This window comes from Danaus plexippus (assembly GCF_018135715.1).
Source record: "Danaus plexippus chromosome 29 unlocalized genomic scaffold, MEX_DaPlex mxdp_36, whole genome shotgun sequence".
NCBI lineage: Eukaryota > Metazoa > Arthropoda > Insecta > Lepidoptera > Nymphalidae > Danaus > Danaus plexippus.
The window spans coordinates 667518-688293 of NW_026869857.1; the positions used below are offsets into that span (position 1 = coordinate 667518).

The 20776-nt window shown below is 42.9% G+C and overlaps 1 protein-coding gene across 4 annotated transcripts in view; it reads left to right on the forward strand.

Annotated features, from left to right (window-relative positions):
* LOC116776759 (leucine-rich repeat serine/threonine-protein kinase 1) overlaps positions 1 to 20776 on the forward strand; it is a 47156-nt gene that overhangs the window by 17329 nt on the left and 9051 nt on the right. For 3 of the 4 annotated variants that reach the window (XM_061528950.1, XM_061528953.1, XM_061528952.1), the window contains 34 exons: positions 2496 to 2643; positions 2930 to 3061; positions 4627 to 4791; positions 4863 to 4965; positions 5707 to 5867; positions 6400 to 6560; positions 6798 to 6944; positions 7283 to 7436; positions 7605 to 7781; positions 8199 to 8285; positions 8357 to 8445; positions 8561 to 8752; positions 8911 to 9001; positions 9101 to 9262; positions 9604 to 9705; positions 10200 to 10341; positions 10470 to 10672; positions 11216 to 11290; positions 11786 to 11931; positions 12450 to 12557; positions 12970 to 13039; positions 13660 to 13776; positions 14047 to 14125; positions 14305 to 14426; positions 14691 to 14778; positions 15155 to 15277; positions 15828 to 16009; positions 16365 to 16464; positions 16971 to 17137; positions 17397 to 17587; positions 18451 to 18580; positions 19807 to 19906; positions 20086 to 20231; positions 20492 to 20591. In XM_061528950.1, coding sequence (XP_061384934.1) covers positions 2496 to 2643; positions 2930 to 3061; positions 4627 to 4791; positions 4863 to 4965; positions 5707 to 5867; positions 6400 to 6560; positions 6798 to 6944; positions 7283 to 7436; positions 7605 to 7781; positions 8199 to 8285; positions 8357 to 8445; positions 8561 to 8752; positions 8911 to 9001; positions 9101 to 9262; positions 9604 to 9705; positions 10200 to 10341; positions 10470 to 10672; positions 11216 to 11290; positions 11786 to 11931; positions 12450 to 12557; positions 12970 to 13039; positions 13660 to 13776; positions 14047 to 14125; positions 14305 to 14426; positions 14691 to 14778; positions 15155 to 15277; positions 15828 to 16009; positions 16365 to 16464; positions 16971 to 17137; positions 17397 to 17587; positions 18451 to 18580; positions 19807 to 19906; positions 20086 to 20231; positions 20492 to 20591 — 4460 coding nt within the window. The remainder of the gene's footprint in view (positions 1 to 2495; positions 2644 to 2929; positions 3062 to 4626; positions 4792 to 4862; positions 4966 to 5706; positions 5868 to 6399; positions 6561 to 6797; positions 6945 to 7282; positions 7437 to 7604; positions 7782 to 8198; positions 8286 to 8356; positions 8446 to 8560; positions 8753 to 8910; positions 9002 to 9100; positions 9263 to 9603; positions 9706 to 10199; positions 10342 to 10469; positions 10673 to 11215; positions 11291 to 11785; positions 11932 to 12449; positions 12558 to 12969; positions 13040 to 13659; positions 13777 to 14046; positions 14126 to 14304; positions 14427 to 14690; positions 14779 to 15154; positions 15278 to 15827; positions 16010 to 16364; positions 16465 to 16970; positions 17138 to 17396; positions 17588 to 18450; positions 18581 to 19806; positions 19907 to 20085; positions 20232 to 20491; positions 20592 to 20776) is intronic. The other variant, XM_061528951.1, reaches the window with a different exon arrangement.

Here is a 20776-nt window from a genome sequence, read left to right on the forward strand (position 1 = left end):
CTGCAACCATGATGAGAAGTTTCGTCTCCCATATAAAATTATAATAAACGTCTTGCGAATATTAATTTACAATGATTACAATTAAAACCAATGAATAAACACACATTCATCTATAGCAGAGTTTATTCGTAACATAAATGTCAGCTTCCATCTCGTCTGTCCGTGATCACGGTCGCCGTAAAAGTATCGAAACGTAGGCATCACGCAGATAAGAAAAAACTTAGTTTCATTTAAACAGCTGATCGCTCTCAAGGAGGTTGAATACCACAATAGTTTTCTTTAAGAAATTAGTCCAAAAGCGGCCAGAATTAAATTACCTCATCCAGAGGTCATGACGTAATCCTGACCCCAAGAATACGGACACTATTATCACCAGCAACTCGACCACCGATAGTGTGAAATGGGATATTGTCAATCAATCAACACTAATTGCATGACTGATAAGCATTTACATATTTTTATTTATTACTAACTTTTGCCCGCGACTCCGTCCGCGTGAACAACTGGGTTATTCTCTGCGGCTACGGCCACTTCATGGGTCCACCCGTGTGGTTTTTGGGGGTCGGGTTCGGGATAAAATGTGGTCAAATTCATCAAAATCGTTTCAGCGTTTTAGACGTTAAAACGTCACAGACAGACAGATTTACTTTCGCATTTTTTATATTAGTAGGGATACTATTCCAAGATCTTAATTGAAATTAAGTTGCTTGATGATTTCAATGACAATTTCGTTCACAATAAAATACTTAGGTTTCGTATGTAGATACGTTGATGAAACTGATTGGCAAATAATTCATTATTAAGTAACAATTCCAAGCGTCTTATGCTCGTGGTAACTTCTTAACGAAGCGTCCGATTGGGATGACAAAAATGAAGTATTTTATTCCTAAATAAACGGCCTTGATAAGATCATCTGTACATATAATAAGACAGTAAGAATAAAATGTCTGTACATTAAATATTTTTTCCAAAAAACTGATAGGAGACGATTAAAGAAGAGTCATAGAAAGCAAAAAATTTTTTTTTGGAATTTTTGTCTGTCTGTCTGTCTGGTACGTTATAACATCAAAACTACTCAACTTATTTGAACGCGGTTTTCACAGTTAGATTACACGTAATTAGGAGCATTGTCATAACTTTGTTTCGTCAAAATCGGTTAAGGGAAAAAGAAGTTATGGTCAATTGAAAATTTACTTCAAGCACTGCTTCAAAACTTTTAAACACTACAACTTTATATTGATTAGTTATGTATTATATATTAGTTAATAGTTAATTACTTCTAATATATGTAAATCTTAATATTAAAACTTATGAGATGAAACAAAAATAACAAATAACGCAGTGCGCGCGGGCGCGGGGTGAAGTGTTGAACACTGTGCTCGATAGATGGCGCTGATAATATACGTCATCAACCTAGATCGCGGTGTTAAGATTCTCCGTTGTGTAATGACTACCACGCGGTTATCTGTATGATGTTATTTTAAGTTTGACATATATATGGTTATGCGCAAAAGCGACCAACACGCGGGCAACAGGAAGTGCTTAGTAAAGGTGAAGATTAGTATTAAGATACACATTTAAAGTCATTTCTTTCTTCAGACGATTTAATAAATTTTGAACAGAAAAATTGTGACCGGACTTTGATTGTTAATTAAAAGCTTTGGCGGACGTTTTTCTAGATCTTAATGGGACCAACAAACCCGTAGAACATTATTTAGTTGTATTGTCAATAGTTTTTGCGGCGTACGCATACATAGGTTTTTATATTTTACAAATTGGGTTACAATTTAGCAATTTTCTCACGGATCTCTAATTTTTTGGAAATAAAGTATAGCTAATATCCTTTCTTGATAGATGGTGTATCTAATCTGAAAGAATCGTTCAAATCGAACCAGCAGTTCCTGAGATTAGCGCGTTCAAACAAACAAACAAACTCTGCAGCGTTACAATATTAGTAAAGTTTGTCTGATGATTATATTCAATCTAAATTCAGATGTTCCTATCGTGTGAGTTGTTACAGAGGTGGACGCGAAAATTTCTTGGATATTGTTAGTTTTTTAGATGTTACAAAGGCTTATACTAAATATATTCCTGTGACTGAAACTCTTGCGATATAGATAACTTAGAGATGAACCTTCGTATTTTTGTCTCGCCCCGCTCGAAATCTACCTCCTGGTACAAGTTGAGTGATCGACCTCATCGTTTCGGTAGCAGACCGTTTTTTTATATGGGTTCCGTTTACCGGCACTAAAATTGAAATTGCTGGTCCAATATAACATTTTTTGATAATACCACCCACGATGACTTGACTTTCGAACAAAAATCCTCGATTCGATCGGACATTCGGTTGCCGAGATCATCTCCGTGGCTAAACGACCTGAGTCACTAGTGTAGCGTTCCGCTCGTTTCGTTCGATACGTTCAAAAAAAATTACTCTTGTAAGTGCACTCCTTACGACACATATCACAAAGACGACTCTGTTCCATTCCTTGCAGGGATGCCTCTGGTAAATGGCAGTACCGTTTTCCGTTTGACGTGAACGCTCGGGACGCCAGCGGGCAGACGGCGCTGTACGTGGCGTGTACCCTCGGGAACGCAGCCGTCGTGGACGCTCTGTTGGAATTCACAGTTCCAGTGTTCACTGTGAGTACGAGTATCACCAAGTGACGACAACATCAACATCATTTGTCCAGAATTTTTTTTGATTCATCCTCTTCCTACCGTTCAATTACTACTTACTAAATCTAACAAATCTTTGATTAACAACTTGTTGAATAAAATACTTATTTCAATAATCGTACCAAAAAAAGTGCTTTCAGACCGAGGATAAAACAATCATAATCATAATGCTGTTGATCTTAAGGTATTAACTCAATAGCAGACTTCAACGTATCATATATACTATATAAAACATTCATCCCTCTCCCAGAAAGGTGAAGATCATTCTCCCCCCACCCTAGCCCCATCTTCCGCCTCGGTGGTAAGCCCTCAACGCAGCGGCATCTCGCTCGGGATCCACGCCATCGTGAGCAAACTGACATCCACCAACAAACCGATCACCGTAAGTCGGCGAAGGATACATACCACCACCTCCAGCTCTCATCTCTCGCTTCGTTTCATATTTTCCAGTAGTTTGTAAGATGATTATTCTCTATACAGCCCTCGCGCTAATGCAGTGACCCATGACATGCCAATATTTGATATATAGAGTCAACCATCGCAGAGATTAGATAATATTCAGCTTAGGTTGGTTTTTTACAAGGGCATACAATATACCAACATTTCAAAAGTTACTTACAATGAACACGTTTTGATCTTAGACGAAAAATGCTACAGTATGGACCAAATACTTAAAAAAAAACGAAAAAATATATTCTTACTTGGTTATCCGAAGATATATCTGTCTTAAGATATCTCGTGTGCGTCACTGATAAGTCGGTAGCGTCCTCTCTCGTCTCACCGCTCAAACACACCAGGAGCTGACCAGCGTTAGCTCGAGGGCTGTATACTATCACATACTAAGACGTCCCTGGAGGTATCATGTTTGTAAATATTTATCGATATTGTTGACAGTCTTTTATACATCACTAGTTTTAGAGATAGGTTTCGATGATATAAATCGCCGTGTTGCTGTACCGCTTACCACAAGTTTTGAATCCTCACACTAAACTATAAACATCCAGTTTTTACCAGAAAAATGAAAAAGTTTGTTTGCCTCCATCTGTGTTTCATTGAACTTAAAATTTGTTTGTCCAATCGATGGTAAATACGCTATTATTGAAAATTATTAGTGACCTACAGCTTTATATCTACCTACGAAAGATGGTCTAACATTGTCCTGGTAATTTAAAAAGTAGGTATGCGAATGAGGGCTCGGAGATTGTCTTTGTTTGAAGTGAGCTAACTCGTGGTAAGGGGACATACATTTAACGTAATTGTTCCCCAATGTTTAAGGATTTTTATGTCAGTGGTAACATTTTCGAGCTTTTTAGAACATTTCTCATAATACCAGGCCCTTATATTCCATATTTTTCTATTAAACACGCTTATTTTACTCTATAGATAGATTTATATAAAATTAAAATTTAATAATGGCTACCCCATTTCAAAGACAAGATCAAAGTAACCAGCTGTAGTTGAATGTTACTTTAGCACTTCATGGACAACTGTTTCGTATTCCAGCTGTATGTCTGACGCCGAGATCCCTGTATGATAACATCTTCCAGGAGCTAATAGACAAAGTGGAAATATAGCCCACACCTAAACGAGAAATGACGGACTCTTTTAAAACGCTTTTATTAGATTCTTATGTAAAATATCAGATTTTATGCTCGTATCATGTGTAAATAAAAATATGTTTTACCCACCATATCGGTTGGTCCGCCATTTTGGATTTTGTGACGTCATAAAAAATATAGCGACAGTTCATACAATCAGTCTTTAGCAACTCATATCCCAAAACTGCTCACATACATACATATATCCATAGTGAAGTAAACAAAAGCCTCGCCATCATCAAACGTCAATCATTATATAGGAAATGACAAATATTGATCCTCGCTAAGTTAGTGAGAGCACGCAAGCCACATGTTAACTCACCGCTCCCCCCCTCCCCCCTCCCTCCAGCCGTGTCCGGAGCAGGGCGTGCAGCTCGTCCGTCCAGTGCGCGTGGAGGCGTCCCGCGGAGTGGACAGCTGCGTGGCGTGCGCCGCGCGGCTGGGACACGCGCGGGTGCTGAAGAAGCTGCTGGCGGCGGGCGCCAGGGCCGACACCAGCGCCATGCCGCCACAGGTATACGCTGTCCCAAGCACACATCGCTATCACATTCGCGAGCTGAGATCTCACTACCAATACATCATCAGGACCTGACAGACAGTCGCGACATCCGGCGTCGCTCGCGCAGCGCGTCCGTGGCCCGCAGCCGAGACTCTCCCTCACCGGGGCGAGCTAACTACAACGACGACCGTGAGTACACACACATACAGACGTACAGTATAGTGGTTAGGATGTCACGTTAGAAATTTTACGATCATCGCCGGGGCGACATTGTTGTATAGATAAAATATTATATAACGAGTGACGCCGCTGACTCCGCGGAACACCGAGCCGTGTGAACCAGGAGATTCCTGACACCACACAAGCTATGGGATGGGATTGCTGTCCTGACATCGGCAGTCATGTAGTCTTAGTATAGGTTGTGAGTTTTAATATGTAATTCTTATTATAATACACATATCAGTAAGTTCCGTAGTTTTCTCGGAACCTCTGGCTCGGCACGAGAAGCACCCTGTGTAGCTGGATGGATATGACGTCACAACACCATGTATACGAAATGTCTATGAGCTTTGCGATATGATTTTCAAAAACTGTGGGGTGGACAGTTCCCGTAATTATCATATAATAATAATGTTATTGTATATGTTTTAACTAAAATATACATACATACATACATACCTAGATATAAAACATAGGTATGATTAATTCTGTTGATATTTACCTGCCACTTCCGGGGTGTCGGCCCCTCTATCTAACAATTGATCTGTATTGATAGTTTTGTCTTAAAAAAATCTAAATTATATGCTAGTGGAAATTCCGTCGTAACCTCTCAATACAAACATCCATGTTCTATTCGTGATTATTCGATCATTTTAACTACAAATGAAATGGCGATTGGAATGCTAATTACGAGATGCTCTGCATCATCAGAGGGTCCCTGGACGGCGTTGGCGGTGGCTGCTCGCGCCAAGAACGTGCAGATAGTGGAGATGTTACTGGCGGCCGGAGCTACCGACCCTGGGGGGCGAGCGCTCCGGGAGTGCGCCAGACATGGACTGGCGGACCTACTGGCGGCGCTGTTAGCTACCAGGGTCAGGAGAAACATTATTAGTACCATCTCTTCTAATAATCTGTAAAAATCTATCTCAGTGTCTATTTATGATTTGATACAAAATCTCATCCAAATCGTTTCAGTAGTTTTTGTATTATGTGACATAAAACGGATTTATACATACAGAGAAGCAGCACATGAAAGTCTGCAATGTTATTGAATCATTACTTACAACGCTCCCGACAGAGGTCGCTACACTTGCACTGCAATTACGATGTGAACGACTCATGTATTCCCTCGACTCTGTCTGAGTGGACTTCTGAATTGGGTTGAGAGATAAGTTAATAATATGTACGGAAATAAAATACATCTGCAACTCACCGGCAGCGCCATCTGGCGGCTGTGACACGTGGTTTTATACATATATAAGTTATCCTGTTATCTGAGGTGCATCATTGGAGAGCTTCATCAGATTCGGTCGAGTAGTTCTTGCACGTATGAGCAACAAACGTACAAGCTCACAAACCTTCGTATTTTTAATATAAATAGGATATAAAATGTCATACAAACAGGCGTATCCGGACCCTGAGTACAAAGTCAACAAGTCCGTACTAAGCGAGCGAGTCCTCAAGTCCCGGGACGTGGACCCGGGACTGTCATACCGGGCCAAGTGTCCCAGCACAGCGGTGCTGATCAACTGGAGGGAGATGAAAGCCCATCTCACGCATATCAAGTCAGTATAACCGTATTATTGGAGAGGATTGGCGGTGGAGGTGAGCGTTTAACGCGTTAGGTAGGGGCCCCATAACCTACACCTTGGTCGCAATACAGAGAGAGAAAGAGAGTGAGAGAGAGAGAGAGAGGGACCAAAATCTTTTAATAAATAATTGTTAACTTCTACTACCTCTAGAATCTTATAAGTATTCCATGACTTAGGACTCCGTATACCATATAATGAGCTTGTATCCAGGATGAGCTGGGTCCGTACAGCCGCTGCCCGGGTTAACCCTCGTGTGAGCGTCCCCGGGGCGGCGCTGCTCGCCCTCACCAGGCTGGAGCTGGCCAATAACGAGCTCAGGGTGTTGCCCAGGGAACTGTTCGGCTTGATCAGCTTAAGGTAACACACACACACACACCCACCCACACACACACACACACACGCACACACGCACACGCATACATTATTTGACAGCTAGCTCTAACTCAATCTATAAACAAGTAGAGCTAATAACGTTTTATTTAGTATTGCCATTTGCAAAAAGAATTCTCAAATAAAAAATCATTATGAATTATCATTAAGTACTTTCTTTGGACGTAATTTTCCTAATATATTTCAACCCTTTAAAGTGAATATATATACAATTCTGTTCTTGTAAGAGCTCAGCTTCAAAATCCCCTGAACACCGCGCAGCACGAAGTACTCATGAATCACTTATAAGTGTATTTAACTTCCAGATATCTGAATGTAGCACAAAACAAGCTGGAGCGTTTGCCGACTGGCGAGGATCCCTTCGACGAGGAGTTGGAGAACAGAAGCAGGAAGGCGAGGAAGGTGAAGAGATGCGCTGACGTCTACACCGGACCGGTGCTGCAGGAGCTATACCTTCAGGTTATACCCAGTCAGGTTTTAGTTCCGACCTCCAGGATTGAGGGTCATGAATCGTCTCACTGAATAAAGTGTTCTATTTGTCAAGCAAATTTCTACCTTAATGCCATCAACTGAAGCTCTATTTCAGCAAATCTCTACATTGTTCTCACAACGCAAGTCCTATTCCAGGACAACCGTTTGGAGGAGCTGCCTCCCGAGCTGTTCTCGCTACCAGCGCTCTCCAGCCTGGACGTGTCCAACAACAAGCTCCGAGCCCTCCCCCCCCACGTCTGGAGAGCACCAGCTCTAAGAGACCTCAACGCAGCACTCAACCACCTCAAGGAACTGCCCACTGATGATGTAAAGGTTTCTTGAATCTGTTTTATAGTTTTAATAGTGTTGACATATGCGTAGTAGCGGAAATAAAAATATTGATGTTCTCAAATAACTTTAACTATGATTCCAAACTCGCCAAATTCAAATCTCCCGTCCACGCCGCGTAGTCTCCGAATAGACTGAACAGGTTTTGATAGTATTTCTTTCTGTGAGATAGATGTTAGCTTCCACGACCAACATCATTTTTTCAAGATTTCGTAATTACTGAAGGGTGTAGGGCTTAGTTAACTAAATTATGATAGCAGATGACACCACTGTGTGAACAGCAAATAATACTGTGTGTGTGTTTGTTCGTCTGTGTTGCCAGGAAGCAGAAGCGCAAATCTGCTGAACCGATTTTGATAACTCCCGTCTATATTTATCTAACGTTATATACGCTATATGCAGGGTGTAGTGGAAAGCAAGCAGTCGCCATCGGAGCCGTCCCCCGGCGCTTCGCCCTCCGTGCCATCGGCGCCCTACAACTTTGAACAAGTAATTCATATTTACATATTCACCATTATCTATATTGTCTGTTTTATGTTAAAATGTTTATTTTATTACAGAAATCAACATCTCGCAGTCCATCCATCGCGAGTGAATCGTTTGATGATGAAGATGTCCCTGTTTTGGGCAACAGGGCGGGACATGCCGTGTGAGTGTGAAGCGCCCTTACATCCATCCATCCATCCGTCCAGCAACTCACCATCCATAGACGGGACAGAACTTGACTGTCTATGCTCATCTATACCATATAATCCCCTCTCTAGGTCCTCCGAAGTCCGCCGCGCTCACGAGTGGCGAGGGGCCCGGGCTCCGTCCCCCGGGGGCGCGTCCCCTGTCTCCGGCAGCTGTCTGTCGTCCCTCAACCTGGCTCACAACCAGTTCTCGTGTGTTCCCGCGGCCCTCGCCTGCAAGGCACCAGCTCTGACCAGACTTAACATGGCGTACAACAATTTGAGGTGATGTATCCACTCATTACAATTTATCTGAACCATCTTCTTTAAGTAAGTCACTTTATCAGTTCAGCATCACAAATGATATAGCACAATTAAGTAATTTTGAGTTCCTCTCACCCGGAACGACCCCGTATGCCGGCTTAACTCACATGTTTTTGCAGGTCCATGTCCTACGTGACGTCATATCCGACCAGCCTGCGTCAGTTGGACCTCAGCCACAACGAGATCACCTGCTGGCCGAGTCTACCACAGGTGAAATAGAGTTATTTCCAGCACTCCAATTCTGCACCTTAAATGGTACTTGGTACGTTGTACAATTGATGGGATGCTTACCATGCTATTGTGTTCCAGGTGGAGAGTTTCGGCAGTTCCGAAGGCGATCCTCTCGCGTGTTACTGTTCCAGCAGGCCAGCTCGCTGTAGGCCTCGCTCTACGGGTTCCGTGAGGTCGCAGCTGATGAGCGCCGCCTGCGCTGCCAGAAGACACCTGCGCCTGGAGGGGCTAAGGACGCTGGTGAGAGAATACACACACACATTTTTTAACGCGCTACGAGTTACATATTGTCCATTCCCTTTTCCCACCCTTTCCTCTCCCTCTTCCCCAAATAAGGCCGGCAACATATCCGCAAAACTATGTATCGGATGCCATGGACATCTCCGGGACTACCTCCAACAGCTGGCTGACGGTACTACCAACAGGCTGCCTGCTCGTTTGCCTCCTTTCTCATATATATATATAAATATTGTACAAAATAGTGACTTAAATATTTTGTACAATATCTTTTTTATTACCTCAATCACCTCAGGTAGAGGCTTGATCGTCGTATAAATTCTCATGAGCTGGTACATTCCCAGATCCTGGCTAACAACATGCTGACCCGCATCCAGCTGACGACTGATGATGACGGCCTGGCCGCGGCCACGGACACGGCCGGGGAAGACCATGATGATGAATGGGTGAGCTCCTTGTACTGAACCGAGCACAAAGCATTCACCTTACATGGGATACCGACCAATAATTACAAATCAAGAGAAAAAACCTCTCATCATTCCATGGGTTCACCTTGCGGTTCCGGGTCCATGGTTGCAGGGAGAGGAGCTTCAACAGCGCCTGGGACTAAACCAGGTGTAGGTTTAAGGTCCTATCTAACGTTATACTCACACCTCCACCGTCCAAGCTCCTCTCTCTGCCTGACCAAATTTGAAAAATAGTAAATGATTCTCCGTACCCCGGTGACGGAGCAACGGAAGGGAAATAGCAAAGTTTCATCCAACAGCGAGGGACACAACGAGCTTTGGGTGAAAAGGAACGATGAGGAAGTTTGTTAGACAGCTTTAGAATTCAGTAGATTAAAAAAAACTGCCATTATAAATGTGTTTCCGTGTTTTCTGAAATTGATATTTAATCTGTATTGCGCTGCCATGTTTTATATATATATAATTTCCACCAGAGTCGTAACGGCAGCGTGAAGGCCCGCCTGCTGTTCCCGCTGCTGTCCATGTTGGACGTGTCCTGTAACCTGCTGCGAGCTGTGCCGCCGGCGCTGCATCTGCTGACCAACTTGGCTGTTCTCAACCTTAGCGGGAACAAAGGTTAGTAACCGACACCAAATAATGTGAGAACTGATAATAATATAGATTTTTCAATAGTAACTTAATGTCTCTTGTGAATTCTTCTTCAAAATTTCGTATAAATAAGTATGAAAAAAAATGTATTCCAGATATAACAGACCTTCCGCCCCAAATGGGTCTGCTGACTCGATTGTGGAACCTGAACACCGTGGGCTGTTCACTCCAGGAGCCCTTAAGGTCCGTGGTCCGTGGGGGGCGGTGTCGCAGCGTGGACGTTGTGGGCTACTTGCGCTCCGTGCTCCAGGAGGCGAAGCCCTACACCAGGATGAAGCTCATGGTGGTCGGAGTACAGGTCCGTACCTACCATACTGTCACATTCACGTCTCGTCCGCCCGTCGTCACGGTCGCTGCAAAGTAACCGAAACGCCGGCAGTATTTAGTTAAAAAATATAAAATAGGCTTAGCTAGCAGGAAATACTAGTTTCATTTAAATGAAGTTAGTAAGTGTTAGATCTCGTCATAATGTGACAGTCTGCGGCCATGTAGACGCTTGAAGCGAAGGCTCAGGGAGTTCAGAGAACTGTCCAGAAAAGCACTATATGACTTAATTAGAAAATGTACGCACACGGACCTATCATATAGACGTCACACAAAAAAACAAAGACAAAGTAGGGAGGTACGTTTAGTGCATTTTAGTCCTCACAGCTCGTACACATGGTGCTCTACTGAACTGTATAGCAGCTCATTACATATTGATATTGTGAATATCCTGTATAATGTTCAAAGATATCGAGAAAATGCTATTTTCATTGATAATAGTATTAAGCGTAGTCTCTTAGACACTAATAATCATACTAGTGTTGTGTCCTCGTCACTGATAGTGTTGTGCCATCAGGGTATAGGCAAGACCAGTCTCCTGGAGTGTCTGCGGCAGGAGTCGCCGATGCACCTCCGCCGGAAGCCCTCAGAGGTATGAACTTTATCAGCAGCCGCCATCTTGTTGGTATGACGTAATTTCCTCTTTAAATAAATTTAAATTCGTATAATATAGTCCAAGTCCACCTAAATATATTTCTTGCTAACGTTTGGCTTAAAGACGGACAAGAAATAGGTAGAAAAGTAGGAGCTGTTTAAAAATTGATTTCCTTTATTAGTTGAGGACTTTACATTTAATAGTAGCACTAGTTTACGAACGCGACTCCGTCCGCGTGTAGTTGGGATTTTTATAATATTCAAATACATTAATAATAAATTTATGAATTTGTACAAAATGAAAAAAATTTCAACGCGATCCAGGAAACTACACCGAACCGATTTAAATACTAGCGATACGTTATGCTGATGTCTGATCTACACGATTGGAAAGCTTCATCAGAAACGATTCAGCATTTTTGCATGTTATACAACATGCCCTCACAAATTTTCATGTATACGGGAATTTGTATAATAGTGAAATAATTCCCAGCATTGGGCGAAACGTATGGGCAACAAGTCGTCCAGGCGTGGCGTGTCAACGGTGGGCGTGGACATAGGAGCGTGGGTGTACGAGCCCCAGAGATCCTCGCGGGGACCTCTCACCTTCAGGACCTGGGACTTCGGAGGGCAACAGGAGTGAGATATTACACATAAACTTTATTTAACTGCTCCAGGCGCCTGGTCCGCGATCCGCGACACCTTCACATTGAAGGTAACAACGGTCCAAACAGACCTAAGTCGACTCAGACAAAGCCAAAAAAAAAAAAATTACCTATTTTATTATCTTTGTGACTTCTCAAGTCCTGCAAACCACATATTGTCCAGCTTCTAGCCATGATCTTCTAGTTCATCAATTAAATTTTCTCATCAATCAATATCATAACAAAAATCTCAATGGCCTAGTTCTTAAAGCTCGTCAGACATGTTTTGGGCGCGGGTTCGATTCCCGTTTACTCACTCCTCGTTTCTGGCGCCTTGACCAGTTTCGTCATCAGCATCGGTATCAGAGAGAGCTGAGTCACATACACCCAGCCATCAGCACCCTCTATGGCGCGTGTCACGTGACTTGATCCGCTGCACCCGCAGCCGGCTAACAAACCATCCGTCGGTCTTTGCAAACTATTTTATGAGTAACGTGATGCACTATCGTCCAGGTACTACGCCACCCACCAGTATTTCCTCTCTCGGAGGTCGCTCTACCTGGTTCTGTGGAGGGTGACGGACGGCCGCGCCGGCCTGGCGGGGGCCCTGCACTGGCTGAGGTAACACGGACATGTGATGTTGCAGGTTTATTAAAGTATCGCAACCTAGTACACCTGGAAGCAGTCTTCGAGATCTTCCAGAGGTTGCAGGTTCGGGTGCAGCCGTTCCGGATGATCATTCCATTCTATATATATGAATATTAGTTCAAGCATTAACTCAGTATTTCTTTAAAACACAATAATATTAAAATATTACTAAGTTTCGTGATTATATAAGACCTGACGCACCTTAAGTAGCAAATATACCTTATTTTAAACAGATACCATTCATTTAATGTATTATATCCAACCCGCCATCTTGGATCTTCCGCCATTTTGGATCTTTTGTGACGTCACGCTTAACAATACATTGTCATCCATACCTCATACCCGATTTATATATATATTCACTTATTTTCTTGTTCATATCTAGATCTATACAAGCGCGCGCCCCCGGCTCGCCCGTCATCATGGTTGGGACGCACTACGATCAAATCTCCAATGTGAGTTGGTAGTTTTTAACATTAACAAAGAAAACTCGACTTGGTCTTAGTTTGGCTCACTATTGGGCCGAGTTTTGGGACCATTATAGGGTGTTAGAAGGACAGTGTTTTAAGAAAAAAATATCTTTGTTTTAGGCCTGGTGAATAGTCTTTTTTAGTCCATTTTTTGGGCTTAATAAAAGCGTTCTTTTGGACTTGGCAAAAATCTAAATGGAACTAATGTTTTTCGGATAACACTACGCGTTTGAAAGTCTCCTTCATCTCGTCTGCTGGTCACGGTAGCTGTAAAGGGACCGAACCGCCCGGACCTTGTAGATATACAATGATAAAAAATACGCAGTGCCCGAATAACTTAGTTTCATTTTGTCAGAAATGTTTGTGAAGATCGCGCTACCTTAAGCAATAAAGATAATCCCAGCAGGAGTCTCTAGAACTTAATGCAGAGCCATCCAAGGCTGGCGCGAGTATTGATTGAAATGAGAATACTATTAACCGCGGACGTAACCGAGACGACGGGAGCGAGCAGGATAAAAAATAAAATGACGCCCAGTAATCCGAAAATATTAGTTTCATTCAACTTATATATATATATATATATATGGGTAAATCAATATCTCTAGAGCACGTCCTACGACAGCGAGAGTCCGGCCACCCTCCAGCGCCACATACGAGGGGCTATCATGGCGGCCCCAGACGCCGATAAGCTGGGGCTGCCCAAGGTCATGGACTCTATAGAGGTACAATCACACACACACACACGTAGTCCGACACTTTATCTTATATCCAAGTGGCGGACCCCAACAGCAGTGAAAAATAGGGGTGAACTTGTAAAATACACGAGGAAACTCGAAAAACATACTTGTATGTATGTAACAATGTAACAAACTTGTATTAAGGTACATATTATAATGATTTATCTGATAGTTGTTTGGTGTAAATCAATCCGGTCGAATACAGACCAGACGGTATTCCAGGTCAATTCTAGAACCAGCTGTTTAAATTTCCAGGTGTCGTGCAGTTCTCGACATAACATCAAAATCCTCGCTGATATCATATACTCCGTCGCATTCAGCGTGAAGCCTCCAGGTGAGTTACCACTTGATGTATAGCAATGAGCCAGCTTGGATTGTTGTGCTAACAATACTTGTCTGTATGTTTGTTCCGTCTGATCGCCGTAACTGCTGAACCCATTCTGACGGGACTTTCACTAGGAGATAGGTCAATTTTATCTTACGTATATAAAAACATTGTGTGTAACCGTTCAGGCAGTAAGGAACCTCTCCTGGAACAGCGAGTTCCAGCTACCTACTTGGCGCTGGAGGAATGTGTGCACGCGCTGGCTGAGAGGGCGGAGCCTGTGCTGAGGAGGGACGAGTACAGGCGACTGGTGAGGAGGGGGGATTCTCGGATAGGAGGGGGGCAGGGTTGTATAGGACTATAGCTAAAAAAAGGAAAAAAATATATTTTTTATTTCAATGTAATTGTTTTAACTGCCTTATAAAGCGAATAGCCATATCATCAAAAAAAGATGTTAAGTCCATTTTATCTCAATAAAGATCCGTTTGGTTGTTTTTATGTTTATTATCATTACAAAAAGTATTAAGAGACTGCGTTAGTATGCTATATTGTCAGTTCCTCCCACTTAATCCAGGTGACCCAGTACATGCAGCAGAGGAACCTGCGGACCTTCCGCGACGCTGCGGAGCTTCACCAGGCCACAATGTTTCTGCATGAGAACGGTTAGTATGCGCCTGGAAAATATTAGGGGCAAATCAAAGATCTTGCAGCTCCAGAACTTCCAGCATACAAACAGGACATTCAATGCATGTGTGTGAGATAATGTGTATGTATGTCTGTCGTCACACAACAGTGCAAAATCTACTGAACCGGTATGAATTAAATGTTAAATTTGCATATCCAGGGCTCTGAAATAATTTAGACAAGAGAAGCCACTGGTCGAGTCTATTTATCTATATTAGGATTGACCTTTGTGATATAAATTAATTTATATTGAATAATCGTTACATAAATAACAGATTCAGTTATATAAATAAATCTCATCTCTTCTATCTCATCCACCTCCACCCATCTCTCGTATCTCCTATCAACCCCCAGGTGTTCTTCTCCACTACGACGACGCGACCCTCAAGGAGCTGTACTTCTTGAACCCTCAGTGGCTGTGTGATGTGCTGGCTCACGTCGTCACTGTGAGGGAGATCAACCCTTTCGCTACCAACGGTTAGTTAACGTAGCATAACATTACCACTCCTTCGCTAAGTCGGTTAAAACAGGGGTAGTGTCCTGCAAACATTTCTGCATTTTTTGGAATGCTGAGAATTTTAAGGTCGATAGCACCGTGCAGCTTCACGAACAGCGGAAACTTATTTAAATTGATATTTACGAGACGTGGGTTAGTTTTTGTGGTCCTGGTCCGTACATTGCACGGGAGCGTTAGATGTTTATAATAATGAGATTATGCTTGAGGTATAGTTTGAAGTAAGTATTGTTTTGTATGGAATCTAATGTAACCTATATATATATTTGTCTCCTGACTTGTTCAACACAGAGCAGCAATGGTCTCTTTTTTATGGTAAGGACCTAAAACGGAAGCGTCGCTAGGTCGCGGAGGTATAGAAGTCATTTCCTATATCCTCTTCCTCCGCCAAATACAATCGCAGGATGCTTAAAGCGGTTCCGTGTTCGTCGAACTGGTTGGAACTCCTCTTTAGTGCAGCATATAGAATATAATGAAGGAAATAGATTATATATCAGTGGTGTCTCCTTCCAGGTATAATGAGGGTGGAGGACCTGGCGCACGTGTTCAAGTCGTCGCCGGTGCTGGGCGGGGGGGAGGAGGCCCGCTCGCTGGCCGTGTCTCTCCTCAACAAGTTCGAGCTGGCTCTGTGCTGGGACGCGAGGTCGCTGCTCGTGCCGCCGCTGCTTCCGGCTGCGGAGCCGCGGCAGCCGCAGGTGACACACACACATACACACACATACAGATATGAGTGTCTAAAGGATCTATTAGATCTAGCACAAGTCCTCTTAGTACGTAAGCGTTACAAGGTCTTATTGATGATGTTACAGATTTAAAAATTGAAAATTCAGTATTTTTTTGATTAATATCCGGAATATAATATAATATATGATGTTTTGATATTATTCAACCAAGGTCAAAATACTAACTTATGCTCGTTTTTACCATCACACAACAAGTCCTCAATTCTCTCTCATAAATGTCGTTACGTACACACACACTCACATATATATATGTGAGTGTATATGTGTGTGTGTGTGTTTTGTCAAATATTCTCATATACATTCCCAGTTGTTCCTCAAATCCCGCGCCTGGCCCGGCACCCCTCGTCGCGCCGCTCACCTCTCGGCACTAAGCGAGCCCCACCATTCCGACTCACCTGGCCTCATACGTGAGTTATAAATTTTAAATAGTATGAATTATTGCTACAATTAAATCAGGAATTATAATAAAATAGCAATGGTAGTTATTGAGTCGATTGCTATTATTTTTTATTAGGAGTTATGTTAAGGAAACTTTTGACTTGTGTCACATATGTAGCTTTGTAAATAAAGAATATATCATTTCAAAATAAATATAATTGTCTTATAAAGCCAGTACTTTTACATAACAAACCAGACCTTAACCGGAACAAACTTGTCTTTAACAGTTTCAACCAATTATTATCTTAAATCAAGACACCTTAAATAACTTAAATTCTATTTACAAACAAAAAAGTCGCGTCGACAAAATACTTTCCCGCGTAAAAGTGACAAAACTAACTGTCATCGCTGTGACGTCACTTCGGGTGCGTTCGGGAATTTTAAGGTTCGGTTCAAATTAAAAGTATCTTTCCTAAATATATATATATAAAAATGTGTATGTGTGAGTCTGTCAGTATGTACATATGTCCTGTAGACGACAGTCCGGTGTCCGTGACCTGTCGGTCGGGGGGTCGCGCGCTCCGCCGCCTGCTGCTGCTGTCGTACGTGCCGCGCGGGTTCTGGGCTCGTCTGTGCGCGCGAGTGCTGGCCGACCCGGCGCTGCCGCAGCACGCGCCGAGACTGTACTCAGCGCCGCCCGAGGTGCACACATACATACATAGACCTAACAGCATAATGACAATAGTTAACATGACTAAACCAGAGGGCGGTAGTGGAACACATTGACTATGATTTTGATAGAATCACAACAACCACAGTGTCGCAAACTACGTCACTATTGATAAGAAAATTTCTAAATACTTATAGATCTGGTTCAGCCTGGATCAAAAATAATTCATAACACAAATAACATTAATCATACCCAGGATTATATTTTTCTCCTTATGTATCCACAATCCAGTTGGAGTTGGACGAGACGGTATCCAAGGCGTTGGAGCTGAATTGGGGCTGGAAGCTCTGGAAGACTGGTCTGAAGCTGGTGTGCGGGGACCTGGTACTGCTGGGGCTGAGAGAGCTGCAGCCGAGATACGACCCTCTGCTGGGAGTCGTGGGGGACGAGGACGAGCCTGACGAACTGTATCACTGTATCAGGTGAGGGTAGGGTCGCTGGGGCCAGGAGAAGGATTTAACTTATTCTGTATTCTGTTTAGATGGGAAGAGACCCTGTAACTAAAAACATATTCTTAGATAACAAGGAGTCAGTTCTTAAAACAACAAGCCAGTGGTGTCTGAATACTCTTAGAAAGTACATATGATTCGGAAAAGATCACTTTGGTACTTGCCAGGTTTCGACCCCGCGCCCTCACGTATGAGAGGCGGGACTTTCACCTCCAGGCCACCACGACTAAATTATGATAGCAAAGATGAATTAAATAGACAGACTATTCTTCTTCAACATGGGTCCAAAAATTTGTCGACTTTTGTTCAGCTGTTAGCCCTATTGGCTTTAACAGGCCGGATGGGACCTACCCGTTAAATTCGGGCTCGACTGGGAGACGCCCGACCCAAGGGTGCCTCTAAGAGGCCGGACTTCGGCTTAGGACGATGTCCAAAAATGAGTTTGCCGCTGTTTATATGTGATGATTGGTAAGCGAGTTAGGACTGATTCTACTTCTCTGTCTCTCTATCTCCTGTCTATCTCTTGCTTGTAAGCTCTGTACAGATTAAAGCTATTGGCGCATTTTATATCCTTGATTTAGTTTCTATAAGTTAAATATATTATAAGTGAAATACTACTGAACTCATCACCCGATGCCATCCTTCTACGACGTCCTAAGTCGAGGTCCGGCCTCTTAGAAGCACCCTTGGGTCGGGCGTATCCCCTGTCGGGCCCGAATTTAACGGGTAGGTCCCATCCGGCCTGTTAAAGCCAATAAGGCTAACAGCTAAATACAAGTCGAAACTAAAAAAAAAAATGTGTCAGTTTGTATATGTGAGCTGGTATCGCGTGTCAGGTTCCGAGTCCGTCAGGAGGGCGTGTGGTGCGAGCTGGACGTGCAGTCCTCGGCGTGTGTGGAGATCCTGCTGCCGGCCCAAGTGTGTGTCGTCAAGAGGGACTCGGGCATGCCCGTGGCCGGCTATCAGGTCGGTGCTGTCCTTACTTAGACCTCAACAAAATAATTAGACCTTGGAGGCCAAATAGAGGAGTGGGAAAACGTCGGAGGAGGTCGGAGGAGGTGTTTGCCGACTGGCAAAAAGGTCTCGGAAAGATAACCAAGCAACAGATATTAGTCTAAAGTTATTTATATAAAGTTAAAGGTTTTAAAGTCAGTCCTTCACATGAGTCTTAAGATCCCCTGCGCTGAGTGCTCTGAATAAAGGCTATCAATAAAATAATATCAGGACTAAACCTTATTTAAAATCACTAAGTAGATCTATACAAGGAGTTTGTGTAGAGCGGACAGACGAGTCGCTTGGCTGCGCTCGTTCGCCATTTTGTTTACATGTTTTATTTGTGTTTGTTATTTGCTTAGCGTTTTATTTGGCGAGTAAAAATATCTATCGTAGCGCCCCCTGCTGAATAACTTTGTAACTAAAGATCATCGAGTACAATGTTGTGATATGCTCTGTGCATTAATGACAGACGTTCTCAAGTAAAATCACACCGCGTTCTTGATAGCTAGCATTGTGTGTTTGTATGTCCCTATAAGCAGATACATTTTCTCTATAGTTGCAACATCTAAGTTATATGTTTTTTTTAACAGCGCCACCTACCGGTTGTTTGTTCAGTCACTTGGCTACTTTATATAATCTGTGACAATCTTATAGAACTAAAAGTAATTGAGTCCGTCAGACATATGTCATGCGGTCAAAAAAACAAAACGTGCAAAGTTCTATCAAAATCGGTTCAGTGTCAGAAGTACACAGCGGATTTAATTATTATAGTTCCTTACTTCACATTAGCGAGTCTTAATGAAGTAAGTTCAGTCAATAAAATGTAACACCCTGTATACCCTGTGTAGCTGTTATAAAGTCTAATGAGTTAGTGTAATCCTTAGCCCATTATATATACATGTGGTGTTAATTGACCTGGACCACCTCCAGCCTCCAGCTGTTTATGATCAGACCCACCACCTGGTGGACCGTCAATGTGTCAGGAGATCATATAGGAATACACGTTCTATTTTTGATATAAAGGTTTCTAAGATTAAATGAGTCTAAGCTTTTCTGACTCTGCGTATTTTTTTTTTTCTATAACCACATGGCCCGGGCGGTTCAGTCCCTTTACAGCAACCGTGATCAGCAGACGATATTGAAGATATTTGTCATAGCTGTGGGTTATGTTAGTTTTATATTTTTTTGTCCATCAGAGCCTGAGTCTGGAGCCTAACCCGGAGGTGTTGACGAAGCTGCTGGCGCTCATCTCAGACCACGTGGATCTTCTGCTCGAAGATTGGTATCCATCGCTGGGTGAGACTTTCATAAGATATATGTCTTTTGTCCATGGATTATTTTGCGTGAATGTTAATCATAGCCCCAAAAATCGTCTACAATCTTCCGAGGTTATATCTATCTTGAAACCATAAATATTATCAAAATCGGCGAACTTAATTGTGGTAAAACTACTAAGTCCTTATTATACCGTCCAGGCACACGTTTCGTTCATACGTCGGAGGGAAGATGTCTCATAACCCGCGTGGCGCCCTGCCCGGCCTGTCTTCGGGACGCCGCTGACCACGACCACGCCCACAACGCCCACCATTATGACCACGATAACGACAGACATATGGCACAAGTCAGTTTCATGAGCGACAGGACATTACACAAAGCGTTTGATACTTCGTCTCTATATATAAAACATTTTTATTTATTTAGCCAGACAAAAAGTCATTATAGGACCTTAATTGCATGTTTGTTTGTTTGCTAAGATTTCCTCTAAACCCTCGTATATCTAATATTCAAATCCCTTAAAGATGTCTCAACTGCCTGTTGAAGACTGTTCCTCATCATCTTCTGTACATCTTCGTCTGTGTATCGTATCAATTTGTGCCCCAGGTTTTGGGTCGCCTGGAGCTGGGGGCGGAGCGCCGGGTGCGCGGCTCGCAGGAGTCTCGAGCGTCTGACGGGGACAGCGGGGTGGGCGCGGACTCCAACAGTCAGTATATATATAATACGAGTATTTGCGACCATACGTCATTATAGGTCCATTTAGGTCTTAAAATCCTCTAGTCCTGATGTTTTGTGGTAGGATCCACCAGGAGACGGCAGGACCACCTTCTCTTATGAATATCTTCACTTTTGTCTGACGGTCAGTTCAATTGTTTTTTACATGAACAAATA